Below are 16,050 nucleotides of genomic sequence, written 5' to 3' on the forward strand. Positions count from 1 at the left end.
ACCTATGCAGCAAAAAGACTAATCTTAATTTACAACTGAGACTCAAAGTTAAACTCTTCAGCTCAGAAGAAGGAAAGGAGCTGTCCTTCAAGAGGAAAGCTTGTGTCACTTGTGATGCTGCAGCTGAGAGTCACAAATACCAGCATGAATTACATTTCTGGATTCTGCTTCAGTATTAAAAAGCTTACTGCTGCTTCCATTAGTTTTAACCGACATAACGAAGTGTTTGGCGCACAGAATAAGCAGTGTTAAAGTTCCGTGAAGCAAAATCTAGAATTTGCAGCTAATGTAAGAACATCACACTAATAAAATAATAAAAGAAGCAAGGTCTTTCCACTTCCAGTTTGCACTCAGATTAACCTGTTGAGAAACAAACCGTCCTTCTGTTCCTTTCAGGCGCTTCTCAGAGTGCTTTTAACCATCGCCTCGCTTTGATTTAATAACAGCAGACACAAAGAGCGCAGATGCATGGCAAGATTTTAGCACTGCACTCAAATGCTTGTCGCGCTTTATACGCCTTTTTGGCACATAAAAAGAAAGTTTAGATCCAAGATGATGGATGGCACACTGACTGAGAAACAGAGAACAGAAAGAGATGAGATACAAGCAAAGTGAACAAAAGTAAGAGATTAAAAGCTTCTGTGTAACACTCTTCTTTCTCATTTTCAGAGAGATTTCTTGGTTCGACAACTGAATAAGTCTGTGCAAAGCTCCCACATTCTGCACCACTCCTTCAATGATTCGGTTAAAAATAGACACAGTGGGTGAGCATAAAGTTACTGGTTGCCTGGGAACTCTGAAACGTCAGGGTTACAAGTTTGCTTTCTGTACATGAGCAAAACTCTGTTATGTTCTTCACTTAAAGAAAAATAGATGTCTGTGATCTAAGAAGAAATGGAACTTGATTGCCATCACACGTCTACAGGCTGTGATGTGTTGAAGGGCTTAGCTCTGCACTGCAAACATTTTGTAGTCCTGCTGATGAAGGAGAACAGGCCTTAGATGCTGACTGTGCACACGGAGACGACTTTGATCAAGACTGCTTGACTAATTTGACACCAGAGAGGCTGAAAACTTCAGATGACTCTTTAAAAACAGGTCAGTGTGTAGCCAGAGCTGAACTGATTTCAAACCCACCAAGAATGAACATTTTGATATAAGTGTGTTCACAGAAGCAGCATGCATGTACTTGGAGCTGTAGACAGTAACACATGAAACGAAAAGCCTGTATCATTGACCCCTAGAGTGAGTGGTCTGCTATACTCTTTCAAGGGGGTTGGTAGGGGGAAAGCCATGGATTGGGTCCACTTGGCCCCCTTAGAGAGAGGGGTCACCTGCCACAGTCATGTGACGTGCAGACTCTGCATGCCTCAGGTCAGTTCACTCTGTGATCTGGTAAAGGTCTGAAAATATTTAATAGCAGACAAAGTCTTGTAGAAAATCATGGAAGATGAGGAATTGGGGAGTTTCGGGAGCACTGAGTACCAAAATAGTGGCAACATGACAGATTATAGGTATTACTCTCTCCTTTTTGTTCCCTTCCTTCAAGGCACCTCCCTCCAAACTGCACCTGAGTTGAGGGGCTTTTAAAGGACTTCTAGTGGGCACCCACCTTCCTCGATATATAGTCGTTTTAACCCCATGACATCCCGGGGGGGCTCGACGGTAGAACAAGCGTCCTGGTGTTTCCCCCCGCTGTCCACCACTCAACACTTTTCTGTTACCAGGTTGGGACCAGATGAAATCTTTATTGCTCTTTAATATCTCTGGCAAAGATAAATAACAGCCCAATTTCAATCTCTGAACAGATCAGGGGTCTCTGACCCAGGCGTACGTTCATTTTGGAGGCAGGGGAAATTGGCGACACAGACGGTGAAGTGGTAAATTGAAGCCTGCAGAATGTATATTGATGTCTCTTCCACATTTTATTTCACTAAATATCAAACTTCACTGACAGGGCCACGTCATCAGAATCATTCAAACCGACGATTTTATTTAGGCTATAATCGCGCATGTAGTGAGCCGTTTCCGATAAGTAACTTTCATTATGACAATATATTAACATAAAATAAAAATGAAAAATAAAAGTCTGCCACATACAGTACTGTGCAAAAGTTTTAGGCAGGTGTGAAAAAATGCTGTACACTAAGAATGCTTTCAAAAATATAAATAATAATGTTTATTTTTATCAATTTACAAAATGCGAAGTGAGCGAACAAAAGAAAAATCTAAATCACATCAATATTTGGTGTTACTACCCTTTGCCTTAAAACCAGCATCAATTCTTATAGGTATACTTGCAAAAAGTCAGGGATTTTGTAGGATTGTAGTCAGGTGTATGATTAACCAATTATACCAAACAGGTGCTAATGCTCATCAATGTCACATGTAGGTTGAAACACAGGCATTAACTGAAACAGAAACAGCTGTGTAGGTGGCTTAAAACTGGGTGAGGAACAGTCAAACTCTGCTACCAAGGTGAGGTTGTGGAAGACAGTGTCATGTCACAGGTCATACATTATGGCAAGACTGAGCACAGCAACAAGACACAATGTAGTTATACTGCATCAGCAAGGTCTCTCCCAGACAAATATTTCAAAGTAGACTGGTGTTTCAAGATGTGCTGTTCAAGCTCTTTTCAAAAAGCACAAAGAAACGGCCAACGTTGAGGATCGTAGACGCAGTGGTTGGCCAAGGAAACTTAGTGCAGCAGATGAAAAACACATCAAGCTTATTTCCCTTCAAAATCGGAAGATGTCCAGCAGTGCCATCAGCTCTGAACTGGCAGAAACCAGTGGGACCCAGGTACACCCATCTATTGTCCGGAGAAGTCTGGCCAGAAGTGATCTTCATGAAAGAGTTGCAGCCAAAAAGCCATACCTCCGACATGGAAACAAGGCCAAGCGACTCAACTATGCACGAAAACATAGGAACTGGGGTGCAGAAAAATGGCAGCAGGTGCTCTGGACTGATGAGTCAAAATTTGAAATATTTGGCTGTAGCAGAAGGCAGTTTGTTCGCCGAAGGGCTGGAGAACGGTACAATAATGAGTGTCTGCAGGCAACAGTGAAGCATGGTGGAGGTTCCTTGCAAGTTTGGGGCTGCATTTCTGCAAATGGAGTTGGAGATTTGGTCAGGATTAATGGTATCCTCAATGCTGAGAAACACAGGCAGATACTTATCCATCATGCAATACCATCAGGGAGGCGTATAATTGGCCCCAAATTTATTCTGCAGCAGGACAACGACCCCAAACATACAGCCAAGGTCATTAAGAACTATCTTCAGAGTAAAGAAGAACAAGAAGTCCTGGAAGTGATGGCATGGCCCCCACAGAGCCCTGATCTCAACATCATCGAGTGTGTCTGGGATTACATGAAGAGACAGAAGGATTTGAGGAAGCCTACAGGAAGATCTGTGGTTAGTTCTCCAAGATGTTTGGAACAACCTACCAGCGGAGTTCCTTCAAAAACTGTGTGCAAGTGTACCTAGAAGAATTTATCCTGTCTTGAAGGCGAAGGGTGGTCACACCAAATATTGATTTGATTTAGATTTCTCTTCTGTTCATTCACTGCATTTTGTTAATTGATGAAAATAAACTATTAACACTTCCATTTTTGAAAGCATTCTTAGTTTACAGCATTTTTTCATACCTGCCTAAAACTTTTGCACAGTTTTCATATCTTTCAATATCGTGCATTTATCATCAAGTGTGATTTTTAGTTTTAATAAAGATGACTGCGTCAAGGCGCACAGAGACACGGCGGTGGTTTCACACATTTCGCCTCCTCCATACTCGGCACATCTTCATCAGCTGCACGTATTTATTCTGTAAATAATTCAAGTGTGGACATTAAGTCGGAGCACCTCTGACAGGATCACTAGGCCTATATATCCTCATAATTTTTCCGAGTTTCCCACGAAAAAAAGGGGCCAACAATCAAACGTTCTTGTTTGTTGATCAAACTTTTGATTACTAATATGATGGAGTGAGGGAGACTGCTGACTGACGTGAGCACTCTGACAATATATGAAGAAGTCAGTGTGGGTCCTGTAAACATGTAAACATTGCAGATATTCTCGAGCGTAATGATGAACGGCGTATGTTTTGGCACATAGGCTGGCGTGAATGCAGCAGCGACGTGGTGTCATTCTCTGATTTTTCTTCAGTTTGTGATCCTCCTGCTGCAGCAAACTACCGATATGTCCATTTTAATCCTTCACGTCATTCACAAACTCCTCCGTTTCTGGGTCAGAAAGTTTCGTTTCTTTGTCTAAACTTCCGGGTTCCGCCGCGATCCAGCGCTGGAAACCTTTGATCTGCCCCCTCGTTTGTATGCATTTTCATTCACGAGCTGCTTTGCATTGACTGTTTATGGTTGAATGTGGGCGTGTAGAGGGCGGAACATGGGACTAATCTACGTGCGCACATTTCCAGGTGGATCGTGATTTATAAAGGGAACATTGCGTGGAAGTGTGCGTACGGACGGTTTTTATAAATCTGTATCATTTTGTGCGCACGCCATTTCCGGGTTTTTGGCGCACGTACATTTTTAGTATGGATTCTACACACTCTTTTATAAATGAGACCCCAGGTCTATCAGCGTTACGGTCCATCAGTTGGACCTGCAGAGACCTGGACTCTTAAATACCATCATCAAGACAACAACTGAGGTGATATACTGTGGATAAATGGTGTTTACCCCTCCACTAAACTCAACAGACTTTTTGAAACAAAGCCAGAGTGCATTCAAGGTATTCTGGCCAAATGTGGAGGCTAAAACCCTCACCTAGACACGTGATGTTGGCTTTTATATCTATTGTAGAGGTACCATCTGTATTTTATTATTAAATATAATTTAAAACATAAGACACAAATAAAAATAAGCAATGTCAAACATAAGACACTTTTTGTTTGCATTTGGGATAGAAGCAGAGAGATCATTTGATATTCACAGAGAAAAAGGCACATTAAGTTGTACTTCTCCATCTCAGCCAGCAACCAATATCAAAACACTGAAGTACACAGTTATCTTATTTACAGCCCTTATCACTTAAATGAATTTGTACAGACTTAAGCTTAACATTAGACACAAATTGTCCAGACAGCCACAGTAAATTGAAATAACAAGTCCACCATTACTTATATCACTAAGCAGTTTGGTCAGCCTCACAGTGAGGAGAGCACTGCGTTTCCAGGCAACGGACCATCCGTTTTCACCCACCACTCAAACTTAAATCCTTCTTGTTAATATTTCACCCCATGATGCATGCTGTTTTATTCATGTTTGTCCATCATGATAAAGTGAGGAGAAGAATCATGACTGCCCTGCAGCTGCCCAGGCAGAGCCAAGGGCTAATAGAAGCCCATGGAGCGATTGGTGGCCTCTGGATGATGCACAATGACAAGAAACACAGAGGAGAGAAGGAGATTGATGTAAAAAAGATTATATGTGGAAAGGGAGATGAGTCCCTGTGCAGTTTTTTCTCATTATGTTTGAACTGTTATGTTTGAAGAACAAAGCACCGAGAAGAAGACCCTATGTTCCCCGTTGAGGCTGACTCAGCTCATCTGTGATAATTAAACCACAAAGGGATAAACAAGGGCAATGGAAACCAGAACCCACTGGGAGAGGAAGCTATACATGCTGTAGTACAGCCTGTTCAAACAGAAGAGTAACTCAGGACCAAATGGCTGCTGAGGGACCATCTGTCAATTGAAGAACATGGGGAGGATTGATAAAACGTGGGCGTGTTGATGATGGATCTTCTTTAAGTTTGAGCCTAGAGTAAATAATGCCCATCTGTTGGGCTGTTCCAAGATTGGGTCTTTTGAGAGCTCCCCTGTCTGCCTTTCCACTGGTTCAGACGTGAGCCGGCCACTCAATGAGCGCCACTGTGGAAGCACTCAGGTAGCAAGCCTTACAATTCTAAATCAGAGGAGCTAACAAGGTCTCCATCACGATCATCAGTATGGAGGGTAATGTTAAGTTGCACTTCTTTATAATAAAGAATATCAAAGAGGCTCTGGTGCCTGAATTGAACGGGTTCTGAATATGCATCACATATCACTGGGAGCTCAAAGTTTTCTAAAGAAAATTTTGATCACAGCTAGTCAAAAACGGGGCGTGCAGTGACAGACAATGACGTTTCTGAAGAGTCTAATTCAGAGTGAATACAAATGCAGGATAAGTTTAATGTTCGTAGTCATCAGTGTAAAAGGAAGCCCATAGCCTATCATTTTTCTCATACGCTATAGCATTGTGTAATACCAGCTAGCTATGCAAAAGCCAAAACCCTGAGATTGACTGACACATGTACAGACAAATTAGTATTGAACTTTGACTCGTGGTACACAAGTCAAGTTTTTCTAGTGGTTAAAACAGCAACAGCCATGCCAACCACATTGATTCACATATAAAAAGACAAATCAGTGAGCATGGTATACTGTTTTGGTATTTCAATGGTTTATAACTGGGACAAGGACTGTTCAAAACTGGACAGGACGATCCTGGTCAAATCTGGACGCATGGTCACCCTACTAATGGTGGCTGATGGGTAATCAAATGTTTTGTCATATAGCCAAATGTCACGCAGGCTTTCTTTTGTCAGTCTTCTTTTTAGTTTGTTTTTAATTATGAAGCAGTAAAATTCTAACACTTGCCTGATACCCTATTTATAAGACTTACAACCTGTTATACGGTAAAGTACATTATATCAGCATTCAAACTTCCAACCCGGACCAAGACATAGAAGTTTTGCTGTGTGAATATGAGAGATTTGGCCAACTTCAATACTTTGAAAATGACACAACCAATAGAAAAGTAAAGAAATGGCTTTGAAATGAAATCAATATCAGTGAGTATTTCCCCTGATATACATTCATAATATTCAAGAAGATATTCAGAGCTGTTCAAATGTAATATATATCACCTCACACATTCAGGAGCTTAATTTGATTTTTGATTTAATAAGACTTTCTGGGTGTGAAGTCTGTCCCGAGAGTGATTCCATCAGGAGGACGCGCAAGCATTTCTGTGTCAATTACAGCTCATTTACCAAAAGAAAAAGAAATACGTGGCCTGAGGGCTGAGCAGGGGACATATTTGGGGGAATAGATGTTTTTAAATGGTTTATTTGATTATCATACTGTCAAAATTCCCTTTGAGGCCATTTGATTCATGCATTGATTCAGGGGTTTTTTCTTTCATTAAATGCAAATCAACCAAAGATAGAGAGATACGGAAAAAAGACACAACATAGTGGGACTTGAAAAAAAGCTGTTCCAGCCTGTGTAAAATGTCTTGTTTCTTGTTCAATGGAACACTATAGTATATAAGTGATGGAGGCAAAGCATAACGAAGCTAGCTTAATGAAGATTATATTTTTCAGTTTTACAATTGAATGTCTGTCTCTTGAAATAAATGTCCCTGTGGATGATTTCATCTTACTGCATTGCTGTAGGTATACTATCACAATGAATCATGTTAATGACATAAAGATATATTATACAATATTTACTGTATTAGTCAACAGTGTTGATCAGAGTAGTGTGATTAAAGGTTAGGGCTGGCCTTGGGGGATTTCTAAATTTCAAAGGGAAGTATTATTCTTCAAATAAAGAAGAATGAAGAGATATCTGATGAGCTCAATATTTTAGAATGTTTTGTTTCTTACCCTACTCTTGTCTTGAGTCTAGTACTGACACACTAAACACAAACACGTTAAGCACTTTTGAAAGTCAAACAAGGCAATGTCTGCTCAAAGGGTCAGTCACCTGATCAATGATCTCATGACTTAAATCTCATGCTAAACACACAACCTCGTAACTTGCATTTGAATGCAGCATGATGTGTTTAAAGCTTACCTGTGTCCCCCCACACAGGCAGGTACTCGTCCTGCTGGATGTCCAGCATGATCTCTAGACCGTTGCCCGTTCCTCCTTTCATGGTTGTGCGGAGCGTCTTCCCCTCCTCTGCAGCGTTAAACATGTAGCACTTTCCGTACCTGGTGAAGACCTGAGAGGACACACAGATAGAGAGAACGGACTGGTCAGTGATGACTTGTAAAACACATACACACAAACACGTTAACTAGAAGGAGAGCACTGCAGTAGTAAACCAGCTAATTGCAAATCATCAGATTCAATTTAAAGGAATCCTTAAGCCACGAGTGTGAAATTAGAAAAGGTTAGACATTTTGTCTGAGATGTGGTTAAAGAGTTTGCCAGTGTGGAAAAAAAATTGTAAACCTGTATTTATATGGCACTTTTGAAAATCCAAGTTACGCTTTAAAAAAGTAGGAAAATTCCCCTGACAGAACATAAAATCAGCATTTTAAATAGAAATAGATATAAGAACAGTTTAAGTCAAACATGTGTAATAGTAATGAGGACATAAACTATCGTTAAAAAAATAATACAAAAAAAAGCTAAAAAAACAAATTGCCACAAACATTTAAAAGCAATGTGCCATTACAGACAGTTCTTCATTCAGTTCACAAAACAAGAACACAATCCTATAAGAGGGAAACATTTCTTCCTACACTAATGTCCCTCTGTGTCAGCAACACCTAACTGATTTAAAGCAATTATGAATAATAGATGACCTAAAATGGTATTGTGTATCACAAGCAAACATGTAAAAGAGACGTAGTTTTGGTCTCAACAACAATAATGAATAGAACAACCATGGAAGGAGAAATAAACGCAGTAACAAACCTAGAACAGTGATACCCTCTGGATCCATGTCTCCTGGATTCAATCTATAAATATGTTTTTATATGTTCTCACATGCTGTGGAAGTAAAATAAAGAGCAAGAAAAGACTATGTCTGAATAATATTGAGATGGTTTGATGTGCCACACACAGCACCCCGTAGAAAAAGGGTTTGAAACTAATAAGGAACACATTAAGCAGTTGACTCCTTGCAGTAAACAAACCATTGTCTTTTAATTTAAGGTGTGTTGTGGAACAGTCAAAATTACATATTTACAATGCAAAGGAAGACCTTCCCTTTTAGTCTGGCTCCTCAAAATGTAAAATTGGGAGGTCTGCACACAGAGTGGACACCTGCTCAAGCTTATCAATATTCACTGTCGTAAAAATGCACATCATCACATGCCTATATCAAGATCCAGTCAGAGGTTCCAGAATGACTTTTAACAAACTCTCATGAACCACGCAGCATTCCTGCTACACATTATCAGAACTTAGAAACTTTTTCTTTCTTTCTCGATTTTTCTTAAAGCCTTTAACATTATGCAAAAAGAATACACAGCAGAGCATGGAAAAGAAAGTTAAGAGCATTTCACATGTTATCCACAAGGTCTGCCTATCAAGGTAATAACATGTAATTGTAATCAATAGAGTGCTTTCTCCAGCTTGTTTCCTTGCGACCAACTCCAGAATTAAGCAACTATCCTGTTGAACCAATAATGACAACTCTCTCGTATTCGAAATAAAAGAGCTGATTCTTCCATCCCACACTTTTCACACAGCAGCAGACCGGTTGGAGGCAGCTGTTGGTTTGTTGAGTAGATGGAGAGAGAAAGGTTGATTGTAATGATTATAATTATGTGTTAATGAGGATCAAGAGGCACTCAGCCAACACAATAGGAATTGTTCCTCTAAAATAACTGTTATTTATTTTTGACTTGAATCTACTGCCTTCAAATGGTCTGAGGTTAATGATGAGGGTTAAAAAAAATTCTGATTCAAGACACAAAATCTTTTCAGCTTTCAAAAGCAGCACTTATTTACTGCTGATGTTCAACACTGCCGAAAACACAGAAAAAGAGAAGGCAAAGTGAGCCCCAAATAGCGGATTTCCGCCCACACTGGATGGGATGGGTTTTCATTTCGTGCTCCTCCTCCTTTATTGACATTTACCCCTTTCATGGATGGTATGCAGACATGATTGATCGACTGGCTAATGCCATGCTGCAAGAGGTGGTGCAGATCAGGAGAATATGAAGTACTGCATTGCAGGTTCATTCACCTTTGCTAAACAGAGGTACTCCCGACAGATATGAATCTGCACGGAATAAATGACACACTCAGAATTGCCAGAGTGTAGTGAAGAGGATGACGAATAAATATTCATGGTGCCATCAGTCCTTGTTTCCAGGTACAAGACGTGGCCGAGTTTCCTTTCTTTTTTTCTTATTCCACGCCCATTGAGGTCCAACAAATCGCTGGTGTATCACTGATTTCGCATGTCTGAAAATATAGCCACAACTCTACTCTTATAACCCAGCTTCATTAGTAGAAGACTGCATGTTGACATGGATCACACAACCTTAACTTTGATTAAATGAAAGCTAATGATGCCTCAGATTAAATTCATTAACGCAATTTTCCTAACACGCTGGAGATGAAATGTTCCATGTAACTCTTGCTGGTTAATTGGTTTGAAACTAAAACTAAAACCAACATAAATCAACATCTATTTTCCCTTCTGTTATATATTTTTGTATGTGATATAAACCCAGCATGGCCTGAATGGCCCTCCCCTGATAGCTTTCCCCCTGTCTTTTCTAAGAAATTGGCTCCCAAGGGTCTACTGTCAACATCTCTCTTGCACTTGGCTTTCTTATGGAGAAAAATAGCTTTCAGGGGGGACATGCTCGCCCCCTCTTTCACTGCTTTTGTCAGGACTGATGATGTTTGACAGACAGGACGGGGGCCGAGTCAAAATCCCATTAGACCTCACCCCAACACAAAGGCTGCTCTTTGGCCACTGGATGACAAAGACGACCTTGACATCAGGGTTCTGTTATTTTAAAAATCCTCGTGGCTGACCCAGTCCCTGTCTCTCCTCTCTCTCTCTCTCTCTCTCTCTCTCTCTCTCTCACTTCCCTCTCGATCTGCCACCTCAAGTTAAGCTGTCAGATGGGAGACTGTAATGAGTTCTCAAACCTGTCCAGAAATGTAGAATAGTGCAGGAAACACAGCGGTCTGAAAAACGTGTATAGGTAGAAAGACTTTTAATATTATAATATTGACAATGACTGTCTCTGTAAGGAAGTTTCTTCAAGTTGTCAATGAAGAGGAGAGTTGCCTGTTAAAACAATTCCATGATAACCTTGCTTGGAAGACCATCGATCAATCTCAGTGCAGAACAGTCCTATACAGATTTCCATCTCTGTTTTAATCATGTGGTGTCCACACAATATAATTCGGCTTCCCTTTCATTTTTCAAAAGTGCCTGATCGATATTTTCATGTCAAAAACTACCGAGAAGAAAAAACAAGGCTGACTTAACTTTGCTTAGCCTCTAAAAAGAATTAAAAAGTTTGAATTCATGTTGAGACTACTTTGTGAAACCCCTGTCTCTTCACGTTGTTGCTATTAACTGTTGAACACTGCGCTGTGTAAATGTCAGACAAGTCAAACACAATTGTTGGGAATATCGCATCGACACCCCTATCAAAGACAGAGGTGTGAGAGCCGACCTGCGAGCGAGAGCTGCCACAGCATCTCTGCTGCCAATTAAAACGCCTTTTGACCAACAAAACACGTCTCATTAGCATTCACAGCAGCGAGCGTGAATGTCTGAAAGCACAGAGCTGCAAACATGCCATGACCTCGCCTGTTCGCCGTGGAGTGCCTCCCACAGAGGAGAAGTCAAAAATGATATGGCCATTAGCGTATATATCTGTCATGACGAAAGGTCAGTTGTTAGCATCAACCACCCACAAATCAGCTTTTTTATGTTGCTCCGGGGGATCTGAGATATATTATGAATGGTGGAATGTATATAAGCTCATGAAGTTCAACTGTTTTAATATATCTATGTCTGGAGAAGTCACTAGGCGGTTGTTGTTGGCTTCTATAGACCCCGACCATACTGAATTCATCTGGCTTTCTTGCATACAATCCTATTCTGTTATCACTGTTTTGCAACTGGCCGTCTGATATGATGCCAGAAAAACCTCTGGCAGCTTATTGCCCCAGAAAGGGGATGCTATCTATCTTCCCTTTAGTTGGGCTGCCATCCCCACCAGACACTTATTTATCTCCTTCTGCCACTGTAGCACCAAGCCATCAAAATACCCCAGAGATCCCCACCACTTTTATAATTCCCTCTTTAAAAGTTACTGACACAGCAAAGCTATATCTTTGTTTCTACCATATCTGCACTTTACCATATTTGCCTCTGTTCTAATGTATTTTGCTTTTTATGCGTTGATACAGTGGGTGGAGAACATTCTGTCAAAATCAATAAACCAAAAGACTAGAAGACTGCATTGCATTTTTTGTAAAATGCCCTGTCTGAGAATGGAAGTAGCTTCCTGAAAAAGCCTGTTCATAAGCTGCATGCTGACTTAGTCATTTCTTTATGTGCATTGGGTTGTTCATGCACCATTACAAAAAGAGCATTCCTTTACATTCGATTTCCTGAGATGAGTATTCATATTTTGCTGGATGACACTTCCCTGTCACCCTCTTGTGTTTTCCCATTACAGTATAAGCAGGTAACAAGAAACTTCTATTGCTCATCTTATTTACTCTGCTGGCAGGAAGAGACGTAAAGTGAAAAGCACCGGCGCGCAAATTGAAATGTTCAAGAAAACAGTCAGCCAACCTGTTTTATCAGTTGTCATGACGCGCTGCCAAGTTTCAAGGTTACACTTTCACATTGGCTGTCTATTGTGATCTGTCGTCGTTGTTGTGTTACAAATCAATATCCATTACGGGAGAATTTAGCAGGCTTTTTATGATCAAAACGAAGCAGAAACGGAGCATCAAGGGGTCAGGATGGTAAAAGGGAAGGAGAGAGGACTTTTATCCTCAAGGCTTAGAGGAGTATAGTTTATATAAAAGGTCTTTGAGTTGCAAGGTGTGCACTTTCTCCGCTGCCGAGAAGTGGTTGTACTGCTGTGGGGATAAATAATGCAGAGCTGCTGCTGCATTAGCGACAGGGTTGGCACTGAGTATGGGAAATGAGGCATTTGAGCATGCACACACACACTCACCCATACACACACAGCTGACTCACTCATCATTATGGGTTTAACACACCACTCCTTTATCTGCACACCAAGCTACCATCCCATCCAACCTAAACATTCCTTCCCTGAACATATTTCATGTCACATTAAACAAATTCTGCAAATACAAATTTATGTGACGTGCTGGGAGGTTTATGGAACGTATTTATCATCACACCCTAATGTAAGTTTACCGTGCCAGTATAATATTTTATTTTACAAGACAACACACACCGCAATAGGACTCAAAGGATTGGAGTCGCTGCTGCCAGAATGGTATTTATGCTCTCCGAGAGGCGGGTGACGGATGAGGATAAAAACTATTAAGAGAGAATGGGAGACAAAAATGAGAGGAGGGAAAGAGGGAGAGTGAGAAACTTATCGGGAATCAAAAGACAAAACACCCCTTTGAGTGGATTAAATCCCTGCTGAACTCTGACCAAGATTGCTGCCTTCAATTTGGATCGTGTTTTGAAGAATTCTCAGGCTTAATGAAATAAACTTGAGGATTTTCATAGAGACAGAAGCTTTTATCTCTCCTTTGAGGACCTATATCGATTATTGCACTGCTTTTCCTCCACTGCATCCTTTCATCTTTTTACCCTCAAAATGTATTTTTTTTTTACTAAAGCAACCTAAAATGATTATCCTCTTAGGTTCCCTGCTTTTTAAGGATCATTTCCCTATGTTTCAGGCCCCATTATGAGGATAAAGGCAGAGGATTCTTTTCCAAGAGTGCATGAAGCAGAACCCAGGACGATCAGGATCTGACCACAGCCCTGCAGCATAATCCATCATCATATACAGACGTTCCTGGCTGGCCATTATGCATAAGGCACTGGCAGTACTATCAGGTTCATATGGTTCTTTTTGCTAAAATGACACGAGAACATTGATAAAAATCTCATATCTGTGCAAAGCAGGAGTTAGGATGAAGTTACTCTGTGTTAGCATAGAGAGTGGAGGAAAGACAAAGTATGCTTGTCTGGCACTCCAAGTGAAAATATGTCTCCTGACACCTCTAAACCTGTGATATTAGCACATGATATATATTTTCAGGTCAGTGTTGAAGAAGGAAATAACTTTTTAAAATATATACACCAATCAGACTTCTTCTTTCACAGAACCGGTCCTGAAATTCCAACCAGGAGTACCCACCCATGCTTTTCCCCCCCAAAAATAGAAAATCCTCAATATCCATCAATACATCCATTATCTATACCGCTTTTTCCGCTGTCGTTTGGCGAGAGGCGGGGTACACCCTTGGATGGTCGCCAGTAAATTAAAATCCTCAATATGAATTATGAATCACTCATTGGGATTATTTCTATGCAAGACCACGCAAGGCCTACTTTTTTTTGGCATAAAAAAACTCAGTTGGCAGGTTGTCATGACTTAATAAATGTCACCAGCAGCTGAAACACTGAGGAATAGCAAAAGTGGAGTTTCTGAATTTTCTTCACACTTAAATTATTACATTTTTTTTTTTCATTTCAGACTCTGTTACATTTCTGGAATATCCAATAGCTAGAGGTTAAACCTTTTCTCCTGGGCTAGGGGAGCAGAAGTAACTCATTATGGACAAACTGAAACCACAGAGAAGAATTGTTTGACAAAACAAATCTTCTGATGTTGGATTACTTTCTCTGCTAACAACAAGTATTCTTTAGTTTTCTTGTTTTACATAATCTTTGAAAGCAAACTCTAAAATGAAAAATCTCAGAAGACTTCAGCTGTTGAGTTACATCTGGTGTTTACCAAGTAGTAGCTCCAAATCCTCACTCCTACTGAATCTGTTGTGTGTACGACTTAACAAATTTGATGAACACATTAATTTATTCAATGTTTTGGGAAAATATTGGTGTAATTTGGACATTGACGATAATCATTTCATCCTATATTGATAAGAAACCAAACATATATTTTCTCATGAGTTTAACTATTTATTAAAGCCAAAAGTCAAACATAGCTCAGAAATTTGGTAAATGTTAAATGGACTTGGAGGTTGTAAACCGTTTTTCTAGTACATTTTCACCACAGGTCACACCTACCCGTTCACACCCATTCACACATTGATAGCAGGTGCTGATTTGTAAAGTGTCCATCCGAAGTAACTAATCCCATTCATTCACATTCATACGCTGCTGACGAAGTAGCAGGAGCAATTTAGGGTTAAATGTCTTGCCCAAACACATCTAACGAGCCTTTAGGGGCTGGGGATCAAACCCCCAACCTTCCGGTTGAGAGACTGCCGCCTCTACCAACTGAGCAAAGCCACCCCCATTTGTTTTAAGTATAAAATGTATTCTTTGTATCTACTGATTGTTATCAGGATGTTGCAGCAGATGTCAAAGGTTTGCCCAATGAGCTCTTATACCTAACTTCAGATGCAGTTCATACATCTCTGTTGTAAACAGAAAAGGTGCATTAAACTAATGATCCTTCAACTTTGTGCCCTGTGCCACTATACTCCTTTTTATTGTTTTTGAGTGAACTCTTCAGTGTCCTCAGGGTTCAGACAGCGCCTCAGAAAGAGACATCAAATAAAAGTGTTGTATCATTGGGTCAAACATTTCGTTCTTCCTGAATAATAATTGCATTTCTGTCCTACCCTTCGCCCGCCATATCTTCTTGCAGTTGCTGAAAAAAATTAAATATTAAAATGACATGTTCTCTGTCACTCTTCAGCTCTCCTGGCATGTCAGTCATGTCAGTTTGCAAAAGGCGTCCTGATATAGCTGTGCAGTAGCAGCTGTCACCTCAGACTCATCAATCACATCAGACACAATCATTATTTTTAATAAGTCACCTCCTGCTGATGGCCAGTGGGGCTCTATCTCCCCTGTCACAGTCTAGCTGTCTCTGTCGGCACTGATGCAAAGCTGAGTAATGGACCAGGGGTGCGGGGACCTGTGGCAGTTCCTAATAACCGACAGGAAGCCGACTCATTGGACTGGATTAGACGTCTCGTCTTCCTCACAAAGGTATCTGCAGACAATGTCACCTCAGCGTTGCTGCTAAGAAGTCCTAATGCACTGCCATGATTATAGCCATTGT

The 16,050-nt window shown here is 40.5% G+C and overlaps 1 protein-coding gene across 2 annotated transcripts in view; it reads right to left on the minus strand.

The window, feature by feature from the left end:
* Positions 1-16,050, minus strand: part of asic2 (acid-sensing (proton-gated) ion channel 2) — a 308,022-nt gene that overhangs the window by 22,531 nt on the left and 269,441 nt on the right. For both annotated transcript variants that reach the window (XM_061027348.1, XM_061027347.1), the window contains one exon: positions 7,868-8,018. In XM_061027348.1, the coding sequence (XP_060883331.1) occupies positions 7,868-8,018 (151 nt within the window). The remainder of the gene's footprint in view (positions 1-7,867; positions 8,019-16,050) is intronic.

Source organism: Labrus mixtus, chromosome 20, assembly GCF_963584025.1.
Source record: "Labrus mixtus chromosome 20, fLabMix1.1, whole genome shotgun sequence".
Classification (NCBI taxonomy): Eukaryota; Metazoa; Chordata; class Actinopteri; order Labriformes; family Labridae; genus Labrus; species Labrus mixtus.